The 20,855-nt window shown below is 44.1% G+C and overlaps 1 protein-coding gene across 15 annotated transcripts in view; it reads left to right on the top strand.

Annotated features, from left to right (window-relative positions):
- mical2a (microtubule associated monooxygenase, calponin and LIM domain containing 2a) overlaps nucleotides 1-20,064 on the top strand; it is a 46,591-nt gene extending 26,527 nt beyond the window's left edge. The window contains exons 5-29 of one of the 15 annotated variants that reach the window (XM_052462219.1): nucleotides 1,428-1,529; nucleotides 3,610-3,765; nucleotides 3,925-4,025; nucleotides 4,585-4,842; nucleotides 4,955-5,070; nucleotides 5,199-5,325; nucleotides 5,495-5,591; nucleotides 6,884-7,031; nucleotides 8,012-8,211; nucleotides 9,776-9,876; nucleotides 10,147-10,218; nucleotides 10,336-10,473; nucleotides 10,871-10,990; nucleotides 11,353-11,706; nucleotides 12,519-12,626; nucleotides 13,862-14,005; nucleotides 14,271-14,438; nucleotides 14,749-14,826; nucleotides 15,059-15,151; nucleotides 15,769-15,897; nucleotides 16,223-16,400; nucleotides 16,705-16,781; nucleotides 16,877-16,955; nucleotides 18,830-18,890; nucleotides 19,855-20,064. In XM_052462219.1, the coding sequence (XP_052318179.1) occupies nucleotides 1,428-1,529; nucleotides 3,610-3,765; nucleotides 3,925-4,025; nucleotides 4,585-4,842; nucleotides 4,955-5,070; nucleotides 5,199-5,325; nucleotides 5,495-5,591; nucleotides 6,884-7,031; nucleotides 8,012-8,211; nucleotides 9,776-9,876; nucleotides 10,147-10,218; nucleotides 10,336-10,473; nucleotides 10,871-10,990; nucleotides 11,353-11,706; nucleotides 12,519-12,626; nucleotides 13,862-14,005; nucleotides 14,271-14,438; nucleotides 14,749-14,826; nucleotides 15,059-15,151; nucleotides 15,769-15,897; nucleotides 16,223-16,400; nucleotides 16,705-16,781; nucleotides 16,877-16,955; nucleotides 18,830-18,888 (3,203 nt within the window). In that variant the 3' untranslated portion in view covers nucleotides 18,889-18,890; nucleotides 19,855-20,064. Of the gene's footprint in view, nucleotides 1-1,427; nucleotides 1,530-3,609; nucleotides 3,766-3,924; nucleotides 4,026-4,584; nucleotides 4,843-4,954; nucleotides 5,071-5,198; nucleotides 5,326-5,494; nucleotides 5,592-6,883; nucleotides 7,032-8,011; nucleotides 8,212-9,775; nucleotides 9,877-10,146; nucleotides 10,219-10,335; nucleotides 10,474-10,870; nucleotides 10,991-11,352; nucleotides 11,707-12,518; nucleotides 12,627-13,861; nucleotides 14,006-14,270; nucleotides 14,439-14,748; nucleotides 14,827-15,058; nucleotides 15,152-15,768; nucleotides 15,898-16,222; nucleotides 16,401-16,704; nucleotides 16,782-16,876 lie in introns of all 15 variants that reach the window. The other 14 variants (XR_008064181.1, XM_052462220.1, XM_052462216.1 and 11 more) reach the window with 14 other exon arrangements.
- Nucleotides 20,065-20,855: the final 791 nt, after the last annotated feature.

The following is a 20,855-nucleotide window of genomic DNA, read 5'->3' as shown; positions in this document are numbered from 1 at the left end:
TGGAGTAGTTCTGCCTCCCAATTCAACAGTGTATCTCCTTGGCAACCAGCCGTAAACAGCAGCACTGTTACAGTAGTGCACTGATCACCCTTTATTTGATATTTGCATTGCCATGGAAATCAAAATGTTTAAAAGTCATAATCATTGCTTCGCCATTCCTATTCAGCTGCTAATGGTTAGCAACCTCGCCAGATGCTAATGTTATTTTATGGTTGCTGCTGAGCAGAGCACACAGTAATATCAGTGAGCAGAGCAGACCTAGTGGCTTTGTTTAAGGAGCAGCAGAGCCAAATTACGGCCATGGAAGTTAATTAAGAGCTGATTCGCCAGTGTAATTACAACCGTGCCACCTCGACTAAGTTCTTATAACAGTACAGTACTAGCTGCTTCAAGATGTGAACACTGCGGGGTGGATGGTGATGTGGCGCCGAGCTGAAAGGCTGGCTATCTGAAATACCTCTACACTTGACCCCCCTCCCTCCTACAGAGCTTTGTTGATTGGACTCCTGGACTGGAGGTCATTAGCTATCCCATGTGTGGCCTCGACAGCGACGTCAACCAACTGATAAAAACAAGAGTCTTTACTAAATTTGGATACAGAATGGTCCCCGTACTTTTGCTGTCACAGGGTGCTCGGTGTCCTTGACATGATGGAATGCATTTTTGACATGGTGATATTACACAGCGGATCGACAGCCAACCCAACGCTGCTGGGGTCTCACACTGCCTCTGTGGCTGACATTATTCACCACATTTGATCCACTACGTGCTAAAATGTTGTAATGTATTGAATTATATAATGTAGATGGTATCAATTATACAGTACAAGTGAAACTGACATTTTTATTTATTTATTTTATTTGTTATTTAACCAGGCATGTCAGTTAAGAACAAATTCTTATTTACAATGACGTGCTAGGAACAGTGGGTTAACTGCCTTGTTCAGGGGCAGAATGATCGATTTTTACCTTGTCAGCTCGGGGATTCGATCTGGCAACCTTTCGGTTACTGGCCCAACACGCTAACCACTAGGCTACCTGCCACCCCACATTAATCAATATCTTATATAATTACTGCACGGTATAGTCTGCTGAGTTAAATGACACAATGTGTGTGACCTCTGTGTCACCCTCTTTGTTGAGAGCTGTCAGGATTAGCAAACCATTTTCCCCACTGGTGTTGATAGGCATCATAAATATTATTCCCCAGAAATAACAGGCCGAAAGAGCAACCAAGTAAATATTGTGTCTGTTTCTCTAGCCCGTGTCCTCTCATTCTCTCTATCTGGGTTGAACTCTACCCGTTTGTATACTGATAAGTATGTTTGTTTGAGGTGTGTGTCCCTGTGAATGTGGAACTGTACTGACCCTCTCTCCCCTACTCTCCTCCCTTCCTGCTCTCTCTCCTCTCCTCTGTCTGTGTTTCAGGGCCTGGCTGGAGAGCTGAGATCAGGCCTGCCGATCACCCCGTGGCAAACATTGACTTTGACGTGGTGGTGGGGGCTGATGGGAGGAGAAATACCCTGGAAGGTGAGAACTCTGGAGGGATGGGAGGGTTGTATCCATGCAGAGTATATCTACATACCGTTAATGACCTGACCCCAGACATAGGATATGGTGATATGGTACTGTATATGATATCATGTGATGACATCCGTGGAAGGGCTCTCTCTGAGATTGCTCAATATGTTTACTAAACACTACTTGCTCCAAAGCTAAATTTAGCTACAAGTTCAAATGCAGTTGGATATTATCTGGAGGGCCTTCAAACACAATTTCTATATTGAAAAGTATGTTTTACGTAGCTTTGTTGGCAGTAGCTTGTTTCAAATAATATCCAGGACACCTTTCTCATATCATTATTTTGTCTGGATAGCAGCCTAACAACTGTAACTAAGAAACATACGATTGTTATTGGCTGCGGCTTTTGGCTACACAAAGCATCCATTTTAAAAAAGCATAGTCTCATCCAAGAAAGTTAGGAAGCCATAAAATCAAGCTCGCCTCGGTAAAACGATACCCTATGTCATTAATCTCTCCTTCAAAGGGCAAGGTTACACATGAAATCACCATCTCGTTGCAATAAAAAAGATCTGGGACCCTGTGTGTGTCGTCATCTGGATGCTGTTCAACAGTTGATGCATGCATGCAGGACTCTACCTCACAGATGCCTGTCATCTCCTCACCAATCCACATCAGATGCTTATTCCTAAAAAGGGCATTTTCTGTCTCCAAACAAAGAGGCGTTTAGGTCATCGTCTGATGACGAAAAGCCTGAGGCAAACTTTCTTTTTAGAAGTCCTTCTACTTTTGAACTGCCATGCAAGCCCTGTCTGAGAGGGGGGTTAAATATACCGCAATCTGTTCTGTACCCAGCTAATCGTCTGAGAGGAACACAGCTGCATTGGAAAGAGTGATGTGAGGGGGGAGGGGAATGCCCCAGTGAATCAGCAGTGACCGTAATGGAACATTTCTGGCTCATATTAAAATGCTACCTCCTAGAAAAGCATCTCTCAGAAGCTCATACATTATTTTGTAGGAGGAAGAGAGGCTGAACACATTATAACATTCATCTCCCTTTCCTTCCTGAGTCACAGGTCTAGAGGTAATGTTGATGTATTTTCCTTCGCTAAAGGGCTTTGGTACAGAACCCTCCTCTTCCCCAGGACAGTTATAAGCATACTAACATGTGGCCTGTGGGACATGCATCCTGGAGTGACATATCCCGGGTATTGGCTGTGGTTGGTTGCCTTTTCCAAGCTTTAGGAGCTTTGGTAGAGCTTTGACACCACAAAGAGACGTAAAAAAAATATCACCACATTCTATTTCACAAAGGCAACGTTTTGCATGTCATTTAAAAAGTCAGACAGCTTTTTATAAAACTGTAACTGTGAGAATAGCAGCAACAGGAACCCAAGTGAATAGCAGTCTGGCATTAAAAGTCTGAGCCCATGATTCAGTCTATTTTAAGGCTTGCCTGCAGTAATGTTTGGCCCTGGACAGGACACAGAAAGTTCATATTAAATGAGCCTCTAAAATGTCTCCATTTAAAAAAAAGAAATTCAGGATCAGTGAGAGGATGGCATTAAACTTCAATGCAAGAAGCATTTCCCCAATGTTTCTATCTGAAGAGGAACTGAATTCTGTTCCATTTTTGTTGATATGCTAAATAGCAGAAGTATACGAAATTGCAGCCAAAGTAGTACATATTGTAAAATCTCACCGTGGAAAAATGAGACTGCACCTTCTCTTACGATAGTCCAGTTCATGTAAGGAGTGACTGCACTCTACTCCACCTGAAGTTGTGAAAGTTAATCAACCTGGAAAACATATTTATTAGATCATAACATTTTAGTACTGACCCAACTCTCCTGCCGAGGCTTTTGTTTCCCTGGTGATATAAACAGTATCACCGCGGTAACAAGCCTCTCTGATCCTAAAATAACTGGCCTGTGATTACAGCTCAGTGCTAGATTTCCTCTGGATTAGTATGACTCCGCTGGCCTGGCCAGAGAATAGTAACATCCCATCTCTCTCTCTCTTTTCTCTATCCCTCTCTCTCTTTCTCTATCTCTCTCTTTCTCTCTCTCCCTCTTTCTCTCACACTCAGGGTTCAAGAGGAAGGAGTTCCGTGGTAAGCTGGCTATCGCCATCACGGCCAACTTTGTCAACAGGAACACCACGGCCGAGGCCAAGGTGGAGGAGATCAGTGGTGTGGCCTTCATCTTTAACCAGAAGTTCTTCCTGGACCTCAAAGAGGAGACAGGTGGGCCTGAGATCCCCCACAGCCAATGAGTCAGCCAGAGGAGCAGACTGCCCCTAGAATGCACTTAAATTCACACATTGTCAAACAACAGCAATCTTCAACCCTGTCATTATCATGGGGGGGTTTAACCTTCCTGTTTGTGTCTGTCATTTGTTGCAGGTATTGACCTGGAGAACATTGTGTACTACAAGGACAACACACACTACTTTGTCATGACAGCAAAGAAGCAGAGCCTACTGGACAAGGGTGTCATCATTCATGTGAGCAAACATTGTTTAGATCAGGGATCATCAACTAGATTCAGACTCGGGTATGATTTTTCCTGCTGTCTGAGGGTGTTGTATTCAGATGTGTGTGTGAGAAAGGAAGAGAAATAGAGAGAGGGGGAGAGAGAAGGAGAGGTGAGGAGTTAATAGAGAAGGGTGCTGGGTCGGAGGAATCTCATCCTTGGTGGTCTGCCAGCTGAACAGACCATGAGCCGGGCGGGCACCACAATGACATCCATGAAAGCTAAGTGTTATAAACATCCCTAAAGGAGCACATATTTCACTTGCTTATGAATCCCTCGCTCTCACTTCAATTTGCCAGGGTTTTGCATGAGTCATCCCATGAATTCATTCATAAAGACAATGTGGGACTTTGAGACTGGCGTCACAGTACAATTTAAAGAGCATCCATCTTTAATGGTCCTCTAATATACAAGGTGAATAACTGTTGTTACACCTAGGGTATCAATGTTGCATCTCATTTTGCCTCTTTTACTTAATCCTTTTGGTCATGTTCTCTCATAAACACAATTCCCCTGACTTTGTCTCGTAGGACTACATAGACACAGAGATGCTGCTGAGCAGTGAGAATGTGAACCAGGAAGCTCTGCTGGGTTACGCCCGCGAAGCTGCTGACTTTGGCACCAACTACCAGCTTCCCACGCTGGACTTTGCCATAAATGCCTGTGGCCAGCCGGACGTGGCCATGTTTGACTTTACCAGCATGTATGCCTCGGAGAACGCAGCGCTGGTCAGAGAACGCTTCGGACATCAGCTACTGGTAGCACTGGTTGGGGACAGCTTGTTAGAGGTTAGGAGGCTGTGACAACAGGGTTCAATCATGCTTTAAAATAGTTGGACATTAATACTGTATGTTCAGCTAAATGTACTGTTATGCTGATGTTATGTGTCTGTGTGTGCAGCCGTTCTGGCCAATGGGTACAGGGTGTGCGAGAGGCTTCCTGGCTGCTTTTGACTCAGCCTGGATGGTGAAAAGGTGGGCTGAGGGCAGGACCCCTCTGGAGGTGCTAGCTGAGAGGTCAGTGGTCAGTACACACACACACACACACACACACACACACACACACACACACACACACACACACACACACACACACACACACACACACACACACACACACACACTAAATATATATATTTCTCCAGGGAGAGTCTTTACAGAATCCTGCCGCAGACAACCACTGAAAACATTGGCAAAAACTTTGAGCAGTACACCATTGACCCGGGGACTCGGTATCCCAACCTCATCTCCACCTGTGTCAGGCAAAACCAGGTACGAAGGCCATTCTCAAGGATCACATTGCTTGTTGCAGTATTCACTTTCTGCTGTGACCAATATCAGATTCACCCTTAACATTGACACAAGAAGGATGGACTGTGCTTGTCTTCTTATCTCTTCTTCTGCCTAAATCTCAGCTGTGTCTCTTTGTTATTTCTTCCAGGTGCGTCACCTGTACATCAATGGCGAGCTGCCAGTGAAGTCGTGCTCTCTGGAGCGTAATGGTACAATACGTCGCCCTGTGAACCTGGCCAGACGAGGTGAGCCACACACACGATACAGGAGAGGCCAGAGAGACTGTGGAGTTGGGAGGCTTTAGTACAGTGTTTGGATACCGCTGTCTAGTATGGACTTACCTCTGATCCAGTGCATGGCTCCAACCTACAGAACATGTTGTGATGTCTATTCAACTGGTTCAAGTAACTCGAAAATGATGACGGATGAGTCCCTTGGGTTTCATGGGCCCAAATATCTGCAGCACTCATTCATTCAGTGGCTATTTAACCAAAAAGTAGGAGCAGATAAGCCATTCCACTCTAGTTCTATTGAGTTCTCTCCCGTTCCCTGTGCTCTGGGAGTGTTCTGAGACAGAGGCCCACAGAAGTTTTAAGGTGAGGCAGACCTTTTCTCTCGCTAACAGCAGTGTCAGACTGAGGACGAGCCCCATGAATCTCTGCTTAGGAAATAAGTCGCCGTCTGAGGTTTGTTTTTTTCAATGATCCATGGTGAGAGGGGGGTGTTGGTGAAGCCTCTTGACTGTGGACAGGGTCATATAGGGTACAGACCCTCCCCCCTATATTCATCATTTAATTGGAGGCCAAAGCTGTGGTTCTGTGTATTGTGAAAAGGAAAAACGTGACTTGATACACTAGTAGTTAAACGCATCTGTGATATCTTTAGGATGATCTCAGATACCAGACCTAACAAAGTCTAGCTGGTTACGTTTCAAGATATTTTTGGTCCCATGGATCATGTTAAACATGAGTACGGTCTCCATCATCAGAAAATGTTTCTTCCATGTATACAGTATATCTTTAAGCACACCCTGGCCTCTACATAATGCACCAAACACAATGTTACACAACCATGGGTCCTATTACACAATGACAGACAGGTTCAACATGTCCTGACAGAGTCATATGCATACCTCAGCCCCTATTCTAACTTACCTCTTATCAGTCTTACCTCTCATTAACGTCACCTGCTGTCACTGTCCCACATCTATGATCTCACTTCCTGTTAGCTCTGTGTTTGTGTTGCCGGGTGAGTGGGTGGGTGGCTGTTAGCTGGGTTGTGTTTAGTATTTTATTTATTTGGATCCCCATCAGCTTTCGCAGAAGCATCAGCTACTCTTCCTGTTGTCCACAAAAACACAACACACGACAAGTGACAAAACACTGATACACTGGTAGACAAGGACAGTCACACAAATGTCAAATAGGGAAATAGAAAACAAACATCTATGTTCTTCTTATTGGACCAGCTTAGGTAGTGCCTTCCATTTTCACGCCATTTTCACCCTACTGAACACTTTGTTCCTGTCTGTGTGTAGAGTCGGAGATCAGGCCGGGCAGGCTGCTGACGTGGTGTCAGAAACAGACCGAGGGCTACAGGAACGTGAGCGTCACAGACCTGACCACCTCGTGGCAGAGCGGCCTGGCTCTCTGTGCCCTCATCCACCGGTTCAGATCCCACCTCATGTATGTAGAGCAAAACACTGCAACACACAACTACCCTGTTAACCACCACAGTAAGACTGGCCTCATGTACCTTCCTGTAACTGTAAATGACCTCCATGTGTGAGATTTCTTCATGTCACACCCTGGCATGTAGCACTTTGTCATTGTAAGTCGATAGACTGGCTCCTCATAAAATGCCTCTATGGCATATTGTGTAATGGGGAATTTCTACATTAGGCTAACATTTACATCAAGACACCAGTAATAGCACAACTTCTTACACCGTAATATTGTCTCCTTCTGACGGTGTCTAATGTAAACTATGTCAGGCATGAAAGTATGTCAATGTATGTCCTGGTGTACTATCTACACACAAGCCCCTGCCTCTCACTCACAGCCCATCTTTGTGTGAGAGTAAATGTATGTCCTGGTGTACTATCTACACACAAGCCCCTGCCTCTCACTCACAGCCCATCTTTGTGTGAGAGTAAATGTATGTCCTGGTGTACTATCTACACACAAGCCCCTGCCTCTCACTCACAGCCCATCTATGTGTGAGTAAATGTAAGTGGTGGGTGTGAATGACTTTTGAGATTCATCGAAGAGCCTTTTTCCCAATGTTAGTTCTCTCTCTCTCTGTCTCTCTCTGTCTCTGTGTGTGTGTGTGTGTGTGTGTGTGTGTGTGTGTGTGTGTGTGTGTGTGTGTGTGTGTTACTGATAGGTGTGATGAAACAGAGCACACAGAAGACACAACTGCATTTAGAGAAACCCTATAGTATGTGAACGGGAGTTTGGAAAGCATAACTATGTATTACATGTCACACTCAGTTTGTAGGGCAGTTTGTTATTTATGACTTCTTCTTTGTGGTAAAGGGAGGGCTACACTGCTAGTCTAGAACTGTTTCATAACTTATATGTTGACACCAGCTTAGTCTTCACCTAGTTACCCACACAACATTACAACAACATCGCGTGATATCATTTCAATCGGTTTCCCTCAGAGAGTTTGATTCGCTGAATGAGGAGGATTCGGCTAACAACCTCCAGCTGGCATGTGACCTGGCTGAGCAGGAGTTTGGGATCCGGCCCTTCACCACTGGGGTGGAGATGGCTGCTGGTCAGGAACCAGACAAGACCAGAATGGTCACCTACCTCTCCAAGTTTTACGAGCTGTTCCGTGGCACCCCCCTGCCCGTCTCAGGTACGCCTCACACCCCTCACCCCATCCCCCAGCAGACACGTGTGTCCTGAAGCCCCAGACTTCAGATTTCACTCCTGCACACACCCACACAGATTTGCACACACACACACACACACACACACACACACACACACACACACACACACACACACACACACACACACACACACACACACACACACACACACACACACACACACACACACACACACACACACACACACACACACACACAGTAGCAGCCCTTTAAATCATCAGGTCTTTTTTGAAGGCTCCTTCCCATGTCAGAGTTATTTTTAAATGCAGCAGAAGCATTTGGCTCTGAACACTTCATTAGGAGGAGCAGACAGGGTGGAGAGGCATAAGGTCCTACTGCTCTGCCCTGGCCACTGGCAGGTGTATGCTCCCCCTGTAGACACACACACTCACACACACATTCATGCTACACTTACATCACAACGGCTGCCACCAGACTCTCATTATTATTGCTTAATACTGCACAATTTAAATACTAGCACCCCTATCCCCATTCCCCATAATGAGTGTAAATATTGGACTATAAATTGTGCCTTCCTGTATTATACTTATAGTAAAATGTTTATTCTATTCTACTGAGCCATTTACTTGATGTTCATATTCTTATCATTTCTTATTTCTTATTGTTGTTGCATTGTCAAGAAGGAACCTGCAAGTCAGCATTTATATGGACTGTGTATACCATGTGTAGTCCGTACATACGAATAATAACAAAACCTGAAACTTCACACTTTAGCACCTCGTCATTGTCACCCTCGAAGGCCCTCCCACTCCACTGTGTCCACTGTATTAAAAGCCCAGCCTCTCACTTTTTCTGTTTTCACCGGAGCCATTTCTTTACATATCAAGCTGTCTCTGTCCTTAATGTAATTCATCCCTGACCCCTGCTTTCTTTCAGATAAGTTATGTCTTTCTAGAGACACTTTTGCCGGTGTGTAAGAGGGTATGAGATTTCATCTAGCTTCCTTTGAAAGGAGCTCTGCGTTGCACAACCTTATCAGTCACATTGTCTGGCATGAGAGGAATGCACATCTGCCCAGCACAGTGTAGGTTACCTTACAGATAGTTTCTGAGTCTAGGGTGTCTGTAGAGAAAACACTATACCTTACTCCAGTTTCTGGTCTGAGATGCCTAAGGTGAACAGAGCATATTATTGCCACAGGGACATCAGTTACTAGCTTTATGGTCTCTGTGAGGTCACATGATATGCCTCTCTCCACAGCAAAGCTGGTTTCCCACATGATGGAATGAGGATGTACTATTTAGCAATAATTGTATACATTCTTATGATCGGAAGTGAAGTGTTCCCAGTATTGGTTTCCACAAAAAAAAGCCCTTTATTTATTTGGTGGCATTTCTCAGGAAAAGCAGATGGTCTGGCCCCATCTGGTTCTTTCCAACACAATAATATTAGGTTTCTTTTAGACACCATGTTAAAAAAAACATTGGCCATTGCTTTTATTTGGCATTCATGGCTGAGCTCCGTGGAATATATCATACCTTTTAATGCATTCGTGTTTCATTGCAGATTCTAGAGGGGCCGACGAAAACAGTGAAGACTATCCTTCAAAGGCAGTCAGAAGTATGAACAAAGTTCTGAACTTGGTACCAAGAAAAAGGGTACCAAAGGTAATCCCACTCCTCTCTCAAAGGTGCCTGTCTGCCTTGATCACTACTGCAACTTGAGAGCCATTTCAGCCTCCCTGTTATCATTTCAAAAGTCACTTCATTTGAATAAGTGGACAGTATTGGGACCTTCCACAAGTTACATGTATTCTTGGAGAGTTTTTTTGAGATGGGCTCTTTTTAATTTAGTTCACTTTCATGTTGAATCTTTTTACCATTGAGTGCAGTCTGAAATATTTAGTCATATACTATGGCCTGTTTGTTTTCTTTCAGGATGAGAAGAAGCTAGAAGATACTGACCCAACGTACAAAAGGAGACGAAAAGTCTGCAGTTATTTGGAAGAGGTAGTTATTATCATCAACTACAATTTCATAATGCCATTCTAAGTGCACCAACGTCAAATACGACAAAATACCATTTACTTTGGCCCTGATAACTCAAGTCACTATTTCTCATGACAGGCAACCAACTTCTCCAGTCAGAGTGCGTCCTGTGTGGGTGAGGGGAGGGGGGTTAAGGAGAACAAGGTCCGCTCCATGGCCAGCCAACTCCTGTCCAAGTTTGAGGAGAGCAACCCCAGCTTCACCCTCCGGAGACAGGTCAGAACCACCAAGATATGTCCTCCATTCCCCATCCTCAGGACACTGTCAGTTTTGGACAGTGTCCTCCATAGCTTATACAGTACTGTAGTATGGTATAGTACCTGGCATGTTTCTTCTCAGATGCCTTAAACCACAGTGTGCTATAGAACAGAGGCGTCACTACAGACACCCTAGTTCGATTCCAGGCTGTATCACAACCGGCTGTGATTGAGAGTCCCATAGGGCTGTGCACAATTGGCCCAGCGCCATCCGGGTTTGGCCGATGTAGGCCGTCATTGTAAATAAGAATTTGTTCTTAACTTATCTTGCAAGTCACTTTCTCTCTTTTCTTCCTTTTCTGTCTTTCTACTAACCTTTTTCTTTGGCTTTGTTTCTGGCTGACAAACCCCATCAGTCTCAGTGTGATTGGGGTTCTGAGAGGGCCTCTCGGCCACGCTCCATGGACATGACTGAGACCCCACGCTTCACCAACCTCAGGCAGCAGACCCCACTCAACCCTCCCCCCAAGACACAGGTAGAGGACTGGAGCAGCCTGGTCAACATACTGTAATACACACGCATACCCATGCTAATACACTCTGCAGAACACACACTGTCACTCAGTTTTGGTATACACTCACTCACAAACCAGTCATCCTCTACCTGGAGTGAGAGTGTTTAATGCTCCCTGTGGGTTGGAAATGAAAAATAAGCCCCCCAGTGAAGTAGATTCACACGATAAAGAAAAGCATGGGGCATAAATCTCCCTCCTATTCTCTCCAGCTGTTAAACTACTGGAGCCTGTTAGCTGCAATTGCTTCTTGTTTTTTCATCATGCTTACCCTGAGTTGACGGAGAGCCATAGAACTGCAGCTCACATGTGCTGTGTGTTTCCAGTTTCCGTCTGCAACCTGTGCCAAATTTGCAGCTGAGTGCATCGCTCGGCCCCCACCACAGCCTCCTCCCAAACCCAAGCTCTCTCCCCAGCTCCAAGCCCAGCTTCAGTCTCAGCACCAGCCCCAACCCCAGTTCCAGCCCCAACCTAAGCTCCAACCCCCATCCATCCCAAATCCCACCCTCAGGAAGGTCAGACAGGCTGATCAGACATGTGCTCAGACGCAACCTCAGACGCTTCCTCAAAAGCCAGAGAGCATAGAGTACCCTGGCTACTCTTCCTCCTGCCACTCTGCGGTCCTAGCCATGTCTAGAATGCTCCAACGCCTTCAGGAGGTGGAGGAAAAGATCACCCAGGTGACCTATTCCCCTCTCATTTCCTTTCCTCTCCTTTCCTTTCCATCTGTCCATTTCTCTTTGTCTGCTCTGTCTTTTTCTATTGTTATTGCCTCCTACTGTGTGATCATATAAGGCATCCTTTTTAGGAAAAGGCTGAATATGAGTGTTGAGATAATCATCGTGATTATACATTTAGCATTGTATAGCACATAGTCGGCTGGTGAAGTCAACCCCTAATCATCCACACTGACCACAATGGCAAGAACAGACCCACAGCCCTGGCAGAGACAAATAGGCACAGAGGCTGCTGACTGGCAAGTTTAGCCAGTGGGCTGCCCTTGTAGCCTTGTTCTGTGCCAGTCCTGTGTGTCTGTCTGTCTCTGTCTGGGTCTCAGTCTGCTGTTCCAGGAACACATGTCTAAGTGTGGAGTCATCTCTGCTGGTGTGTCAAATTAGTGTTAAAAAACTGCCACTCTACTCAACACAGCAACACTATTGTTCCCCACCACCCATTAAACAATGTGCCATCCAGCTCCTTCAGTGGGAAAGTAGGACCAAAGTCCACTTATCTTGCTTGATCATCACCTTTGACATTTTAGTAATTTGGCAGACGCTCTTATCCAGAGCGATTTACAATAAAGAGTGCATACATTTCATACTTTTATTTGTCCGTACATTATAACTGATTTGGGAGTTAATAATCTGCCTAATTCTGTTACTATTCAGACCCATTCATCAGACGGGGAGTATGTGGTACTGTGTTGCGGGTGCAGCTTTCTCTTTCTGATGCCTGTTCTTTGTCTCTGTGTCTCATGCTATGTGTCCTGCAGAAGAAAGCTCAGACCCAGAATGCTAGAGAGTTTCATAATAAAAGTATCAAGGAGAAAGCGGTCCACCTGAGAGCACTGTTCTCTGGGGATGTGACCTCTACGTCCCAGGTGACTATCTAACCCCTGAACTCTGAACACTCACCTCTCCCGTCCTTCAGTGTGTTTGTCGTGTTACATGCTCGGTCTTGTTTGCCATTACTGCTGCTGCACAGAGTTCATATAATCCTCCCTGTGTTGAAATTCAACATCCATCATCTCCAGAAGCATTACCTTTTTGGCGATGTCTTCATCAGCTGCTCAGAGTCTGTAGCAACAGAACACAGCTAGCGCAGGTGATTTCAGGTTATTGTAGGACACAGTGTTCTGCTATACAGATGTCGGATCTTAATTTGAGACAGTTTGCTAAAACAGGAAAATAATCCTGCAGCAACAGGATATTTTAATTATTATGTGGATTATAATTAATGGACATTTTTTTGTTTTTTTGTGTTGATACATTTTTCTTTAGGGCAAAGAAAGTCTGACATTTTAAAGTGGGAATTACAAACTTTAGAAACCTCTTTAAACCTTGAATATGCTGCACGTTTGCATTTCCTGCTGTGCAAGAAAATTCTCAGCAACAAAATAGTGATCAAATTAAGATCCTACACCTGTAATTTAAATCGCCTTCACTGTCAGTCAATATATGACTGTTTACGTTGTGGGTTTCAACAAGGCTTTTTTAAAACAATATAACGCCCTGTGAAAACACATCAGGCAGTTCGTTGTTTAAGCAGAAATAATTGTGAATCTATATTCCCACTGAGACAGACCTGCAGAAGAGAGGTCAGGCTGAAAACTAGGTAGCCTCCTCTCTCAGCTCTGTCTGTGATGGTAATTCGCCTACTCTGTGTGCTCAGAGACTCAGAGGGTTTCAGCATGGACACTGTTGAAAGGTTGCTCTGGGTTCTCTGTGCTTCACTGGAAGAGGCTGCAGTCATCAAACAAGGTGTTTCGTGCTAAAGTAGTCATCATACTGCAATTTCCATTACAGGAAAAGGTATTTCCTTGGTATTTTATCATCAAAAAAGAAACTGCTCACCTTCTTTAAATGAGTTTCCATCTCAGTGGAAACCAGGGTAAACTGTTGTGTTGAGGCTCAGCAGGTTGGGGTTTAGTTAATACTATGATAGGAGAGTGCCACGGAATACCTTTGCTTAAAGCCCCCTGTGCACACCATTTCTCATTGTAACTTATACCTAATTATTAACACTCAAAGTTCTCCTTTAACAATCCTCTCCCTCTCTTTTCATTTGCAAATCTCCCCTGTCCCATTCCTCACCTGGCCTGATTCTGATAAACAGGCCATTCCCTCAGAGTCTGATCCCATCCTCCCTAACCCCAGTCCAGAAGTCACCTCATTATACCTTTACCCAGAAATCACCCTTTCTGCCTTCTCACCTCCAAATCCCTATTCCTCATTCTCATCCTGTCTGCCCCAACCTCAGGTAAAAAAAATAACCTCTCACTGTCTTGTATGTGTTCCTATCACTGTGTGTCATGCTACAACCTTTGATCATTTAACATTTATGATGGCGAAATACACGTTTTATCTAAATCAGTCTGAATTTCCATTTCAATGGAATGCAGTGTCATGGAATATCAGGCATTTTAGGCTTGAGGCCCAACCCACTAAGCATGCAAACTCTAATTTAACCTCCATCTGATGCTCATAATATCTTCCTCTCTTTGACTTTCCCATTCCCACACTAGTCTGGATCTGCTAGACAGAGTCAGACCATTCCCTCACCTCACATCCTCCCTGCTCCCCATCCTAAAATCTCTTCATCAGTACTTTGTCCAGAAATCACCCTTTCTACATTTTCACCTCCTCATACATATTCTCCATCTTCCTCCTCTTCCTGTCTACTTCAACATCAGGTATAAATAACCACATCCATGTCTGTGTTTCAGCATGTCAAATCAAATCCAATTATATTTGTCACATGCGCCGAATACAGTAGTAGACTTTAGGGTGAAATGCGTGCTGTGTCCCTATCGTTGTGTGCTATGCTAAAACCTCTGTGATCATTCAATATTCATCATGCAGATATATTGCACATCTTTAATCTGTAGCACTGTAACTGAGTTGACATCGAAACTAATCTATCCCTTATCTGTCACTGAACTGTTAAACTAAGTTTTCTTCTCTGTTTCCTCTAATTACTTCATTCTTCATGGAAAACCAAAGACCAGTCAATCTGGGGCACTAGATATGCAGCTTTGTAAGAAGGAAATGCAAAGAGATCCCTTGAATGAGTCACATGTGGTGAGTGACTCTTTTGTGCCTCCAAACCATAGCACTATTTATGGCCACATCATTTCTATATGCAGAGCCTGCTGCCTCTCAGAGAAACACAACATGAAGTGCTGTCTGTTTGGTTTTAAACATGATGTAAATTGTATATATTTTAGAAGTATATATTTGTTTAACTTTGAATCTAATTTGCCTGTAAATTACAGTTGTAGTTATTAATATCACAGTCATGTTGCTGTTTCAGTGTCACAGCAGTGGCTCCACATATATATCTCAACAACAACGCACTGCAATACTACAACCAAAGCGAGAACCTGGTTTTAATAACGTCAAACAGGTATTTTGCCCCCAGCGCCACATGCCTGCTAAAGTAACTTGTACTATCCTCTAAATCACAAAGGACACGTGTAGACACAAAGGTCTAGCATGCAAGAAGCATTAGAGATGTTTTTTTAGCTATCCTGGGGCCTCTCATGCAATGGTTGAATATATTTTTGTGGTGCTGCACTTTGTGGGTTAGACTGCCCCTCCCTGTCCACAGATTTCTGATCATTTTGAGCCAGCGCCGTGCAGTCAGTGCAATCTGAAGCACCCAGACAGGCCCACCAGCTAACCATAATGAGAAAACATTCCCTCCTCTTCTGTGGCCATACTTTTGAGCTGAGACTCTTATTTTGATGAAAGAACTTTACTAATTTCCCCAACCGTGACCTTAGTCAGAGTACAAAGTAATCAAATCACTATCTATCTGTCTGTCTGCCTGTCTGCCTGTCTGTCTGCCTGCCTGCCTGCCTGCCTGCCTGCCTGCTTGCCTGCCTGCCTGCCTGCGAGCGAGCGATGTGGACTATCACTTTTGCTTTCATCATTCTGACCTTTATTCTTACTCTCTTTCTCCCTTCCTACCTCTCGTCCTCCCTGTCTTCCTCCTGTCTTTTCCTCCTTGCTGCATGTCAGAGGACGGTGGGGAAGGTGTCTCTGGCTATAGCAGCCAGGGCTGAGACGCTGGTCACCCTCTATGAGACTGACCACAGGCCTAAAGCCTCCTCCCCCTGTTCACCCCCAGCCTCTGCGCCTCTGTCTCCGGTAAGCATGTCTGGTTGAGCATGCAGCCACTCAGACTGTACCAGCCTTGAATAACAGCCCTTATCTAGGTGAAGAACATAGACTATGTCCCAGGCCCTGGCTCTGAATCAGATGAAGAGGGATTGTGTAAAATAAGGATTGGGATGATTATTCTTTGCAGGACTCTGACTCTTTATGCTTTGTGAACTAAAGGCCAAACTCGGCCATAAGGCCTTTTAGGGTCAAAGTTGTGGAATCTGATACAAGTGCATCACTCCCTTATTATCGTCATTTTCTGGGCTGACAACGTTTGTAGCACTGTCTGCCTCTCTGTTCTGTTTCCCAGGGTTCCTTGCGGAGGGAGTTCCCCGGGTCTGGTGACCAGTGTCACTCCTGTCAGAAGCGTGTGTACGTGGTGGAAAGGATCAGTGCTGAGGGACTTTATTTCCACAGGGAGTGCTTTCGCTGTGACACCTGTGGCTCCATCCTGCGCCAGGGAGGCCATGCCTTCGACTCTGAGCAGGGTATGTGTTTCCCAACACTAAGGTTTAGATGTTCGCTTGCTGTCAATCAATCAATCTATCAAATCAGCAGTTGTGACAAAGTGCTATACAGATACCAAGCCTAAAACCCTAAAGAGCAATCAATGCAGATGTAGGGGCACGGTGGCTAGGAAAAACTCCCTAGAAAGGAAGGAGCCTAGGAAGAAACCTAGAGAGGAACCAGGCTCTGAGGGGTGACCAGTCCTCTTCTGTCTGTGCCGGGTAGAGATAATTAACTGTTTATGTGCCAATTTTTCTAAATCCTCCTTTGATCATGTTCAATTAGGCAAGTTGTACTGCAAGCTGCACTTCACACAACGTAAAAATGGAATGAACCATCGGAGGACATTCAATTCACATCTGGTAATTGTTCTCGATCATTCAATCATCCACTTGCCATTTTCATTTTGATGTTCATTTGTGGGACATCTTTGTGACTAAATGGGTCTTTCCCTCAGGGAGCCGGGGTTCAGAAGGGATCAGAGACACAGACTCCTGATTGTGACACAACAGAAGGACGGCAGAGCCAGTCACCAGGTACCATCAGCTCCCGCCTGAGGAAGTGCCTGAGCTGGCCCCTGAGTGTGACCCGGGCTGTGTGTGACTCCCCCCGCCTCCTGTCTCGCTGGGTGCATGGTACAGCCCAGGCTGTGGGCCTCCACTTTAGAGCCAATGTGGAGGACTATGTCTTCCTGTATGAGCTGCTGAGCCTGGGAGTGCCCCTGCTGTTCATGCTCCAGGAGGTGCTGCTGCAGATGTACTCTGAAACCGGGCCTATCTCCCAGTCCATCCAGCCCCTACTGCTGTGGCTGGAGGAACACCTAGGCCATAGGCTCATGTAGAGGCCCACCAGGGAGGAAAGCCTAATCCTAACCCTAACCCTATCCCTATCCCTATCCCTATCCCTAACCTTCATGCAATAGGGTCTGAAGCCTGGCCGAACATTAACTGGCGTATCTTGCATTTGTGCCATGTCATATGATGGCAAGCTACCGTTTGACCATGTGTACAAGCACCTTGTTAATATTTTCTCACAGAATATGTAGCTGTCAGTGCATTAGATCTAATCCTACACCAACCAAAGAACAAATAACATTTTCCAAGTGGTAGCTTGGTTTGTGATACGTGCGATGTTTTCATGAACATGACATTTTTCTTTATGATGAGGGGTAATGTTCTGTACATGGTTTCATGGTGGTCTAAATCATTTATGGTATGTGGTTGATATGACTGCTGAAATCATCCAATCTATATTGCTCTAGAGTTGAGTCTTTCAACAACTGGCTGTCAAAGTCGAGCCAGTTTTTACATGGCTTAACTCAGGTTATGACAGATTTGTTTGTGTGGAAAAAGTAATCTAAATGAAAAGACTGACTTGAAGCACTTTAACTTGGGGAGCTGCCTTGATCTGTGGCTGATGCCTGATGAATGGTGTGGGAGTTAATGGCTGCCTAATGGCTGTCCAGGCCTTGGATAATGACTAGTGCTGACGCTGCACGTTTACTAAACCCTGCTGAACTCACAGGTCGGGGTCTGGGTCGGGGGCCAACGTGGATCTGTGCTCGACAAGGTTTTCTCATCTTTTTTTCAATTTCAATATTGTTTGACACGAATTAAAATGTTTATGTTTTTATTGTAAGATCTCGTATGACACCGTGACCATAGTGTACTTTCGCTACACATTATGATAACTTTTATTGCTTTATTTTATGGCCCAGTGCCTCCAGTATTTTTGTGCATTGTCTGTTGTACTTAAAAAGGGGAAAAGGTTTCATGAACATGGGCTTTGGTTTACTACTCCAGTTCATGGACTGTTTAATGCTTACTCATTGCTGCCACCTGTTGGTGAAACAGATGCAAGGCCAAATTCTATTTACTGTATGATCAGGTGGAATAAGAGACAATCTTCTAAAGAGTTGTTGTATGCTTGTAATAGAGGAGGTTCTTCTTCATTTTTATTATTTGTACAGGTCTATTTCACATCAATATGTTTTTCAGAATGTTAAGAATATTGCTGAATTGAATTGTTCAGAAGGACTGAATCAGACATGATAACACAGGCTATGTTTGAATGCTGTGGTGTGTATGTGCTTGCCACTCATCTCACTGTTAATAACCATGTTAAGTATGATAGCAGGATCTCAGCTTTATTACCAATACAAATTCCAAAGATGCAGTTGGTGCACTTTAAAAATGAGAAGTGTTTTCAGCCCTAACCAGAAGTTACATCATTCATGCAGTACACTGTACAGTGCTAAATTGCATGTTGTTGAATAGCACAATCTCATGTTATCTAACAATTACAAAGTTTCTATGCATTTGAACTGGATTTGATCCTTCCTCTGATTTTTCTCTATATTCTAACCTACTATATTTCCTTCCTTTCATTTCTATTCTTGTTCACTTGGAAGTCTATTTTCAACTTTCTGATGATGGGTCTCCTGATTGGTTAGGAGACATGCCATTCTGAAGGTGATCACCTGCATGGTCACATGGTTTTGTGAACAATATTTTGGAGTGGATGCTTTGTTAGATTAGTCCAATTACTGTCAGCATTTCCACACACAAGTAAAAAATGCTTCTAATCCCTGTGTTTGAGCTACCGACAGCAGTTTTTAGCATAGGATTTTTCTATTTCGTCTGCATCCGCCGATATTAGATCCCAAAAACGATTCTTCTCACAGAAATGTCTAATCTACAAACTATTATGATCGTACCCCGAAAGGCTGAGAATCTCACAAACACGTAAATGTAATCTGGTCTGCTCTATGACGCTCATAAGCCAATCAAGAGTTGTTAGGAGGTAAGAGGTTCTTCTTAGTAGATCATAGGAAATCTCAGGACATAGTGTCTATAAACTCACATAGTTGCTGTCACAAACTCCATACTCCACACAGTTGTCACTGACTAGTTGGATATTAATTTCCCACTAAGCAAACCATTTTTGAATTTACAATTGTAATTATTATATACTCATTTTTAATCAGCCTTTTTTGGGGCTGGGCCTTGTTTTTTTTATAGACATTTGTCAATAAAACTCATGAATGCAACTGTTTATGTCAAATGTTATGTTCTACTTGTAGCCCTGGTTGTCCTGAAAATAAAATGGTAAAACACGTCAATGTGAGGCTAAATATGTGGGATTCCCTGGAACCTATGAAGTTATTAAACTACTAATGTCTGTGTCCTGCACCCCCAGCAGAACCATAACTACAGCACACACTTGTTATAGGTTGAAACGCATCATAATACCATGATGTTCAAAGTCACACCTTCTAAGAGACTGTCTTTTCAGTGTCTGCATGCATAACAAGGAAACTGTGGTGTTCGGACTACATTGGTCTTCCCGAGTGCATGTTGAACGATTGACAGACAGCTTTCTGTCATGTAAAGGCTTTTTCTCCCATCTTTTGCCATCTTTCTTTCTCTCTTCCAGACGCTGTCACCCAGGATAACTTTTTCTTGACCCACACAAACAAAGGGAATGAATCTCCCAACAGGTTCATAGCTCATGTTGTCTTAAATGAATACATGGAACAATGTTTTATGGGACTTCAAATGCAGCCTGCTTTTCTCATGGAGATTCTGTGTTGCTTTATGTATGGCCTAAAGCAACAAATGTAAATAAAGTGATTTGTCATCTTGATCCAGTTTACTGTCATTCTTTCATAATATCACAATGATGTTCTCCCCATGGGTTGATATGGCACATAGAATAGTACAGTTAGGGGTAACACGTTTAAGTCGAGCCGTTCAGCATCACATAGTATACAGGCTCAGTACTCAAAGTAAATCCTAAACATCAACTCCTTTTACAGAGCATGTCCTATATTTAGTCTACTTACCATGTCTAGTCTCCTAAATTAAGATGTATGATTGGATGGGTTAAGTTCCTCTGTCCCAGGCGGACATGTTCCTGGATGGGTTCCTGGAGCTCTTTCTGGATCCGTGAGAGCCAGAAAGGATTCTTTTGTGATGAGGTCAAAGGGGACATGACAAACCATACAACTCTCTCCCCAGCCAGTCCACTGTAGTCCTGCCAGATATGGTTCATGGTTCTCACAGGAGGGAGTCAGTTCTCTTTCCCCATATGCTCCATCAGTGTCTTGTGTCTTATTCAACAGCCATGAAATCATCTCTCATCATACCTGATTAAGATGTTTTATTGTGACATACAGTACACAGGATAGGTGCAGTGAAATGTGTTGTTTTACAGGGTCAGCCATAGTAGTACAGCACCCCTGGAGCAAATGAGGGTTAAGTGCCTTGCTCAAGGGCACTTCGACAGACTTTTCACCTTGTCGGCTCGGGTATACGAACCAGAGACTTTCGCTTACTGGCCCAATGCTCTAACCTCTATGCTACATGCCACCCTACACCACTAGAATACCTTTTTTTTTAAAGCATCTACTTTAGAATTTTAAGTGTTTTAAAAAA

The sequence above is a fragment of the Oncorhynchus keta genome, chromosome 14, assembly GCF_023373465.1.
Source record: "Oncorhynchus keta strain PuntledgeMale-10-30-2019 chromosome 14, Oket_V2, whole genome shotgun sequence".
NCBI classification, from domain to species: domain Eukaryota; kingdom Metazoa; phylum Chordata; class Actinopteri; order Salmoniformes; family Salmonidae; genus Oncorhynchus; species Oncorhynchus keta.
The sequence above is the reverse complement of the archived record's forward strand: the minus strand, read 5'-3'. Positions and strand labels throughout refer to the sequence as shown.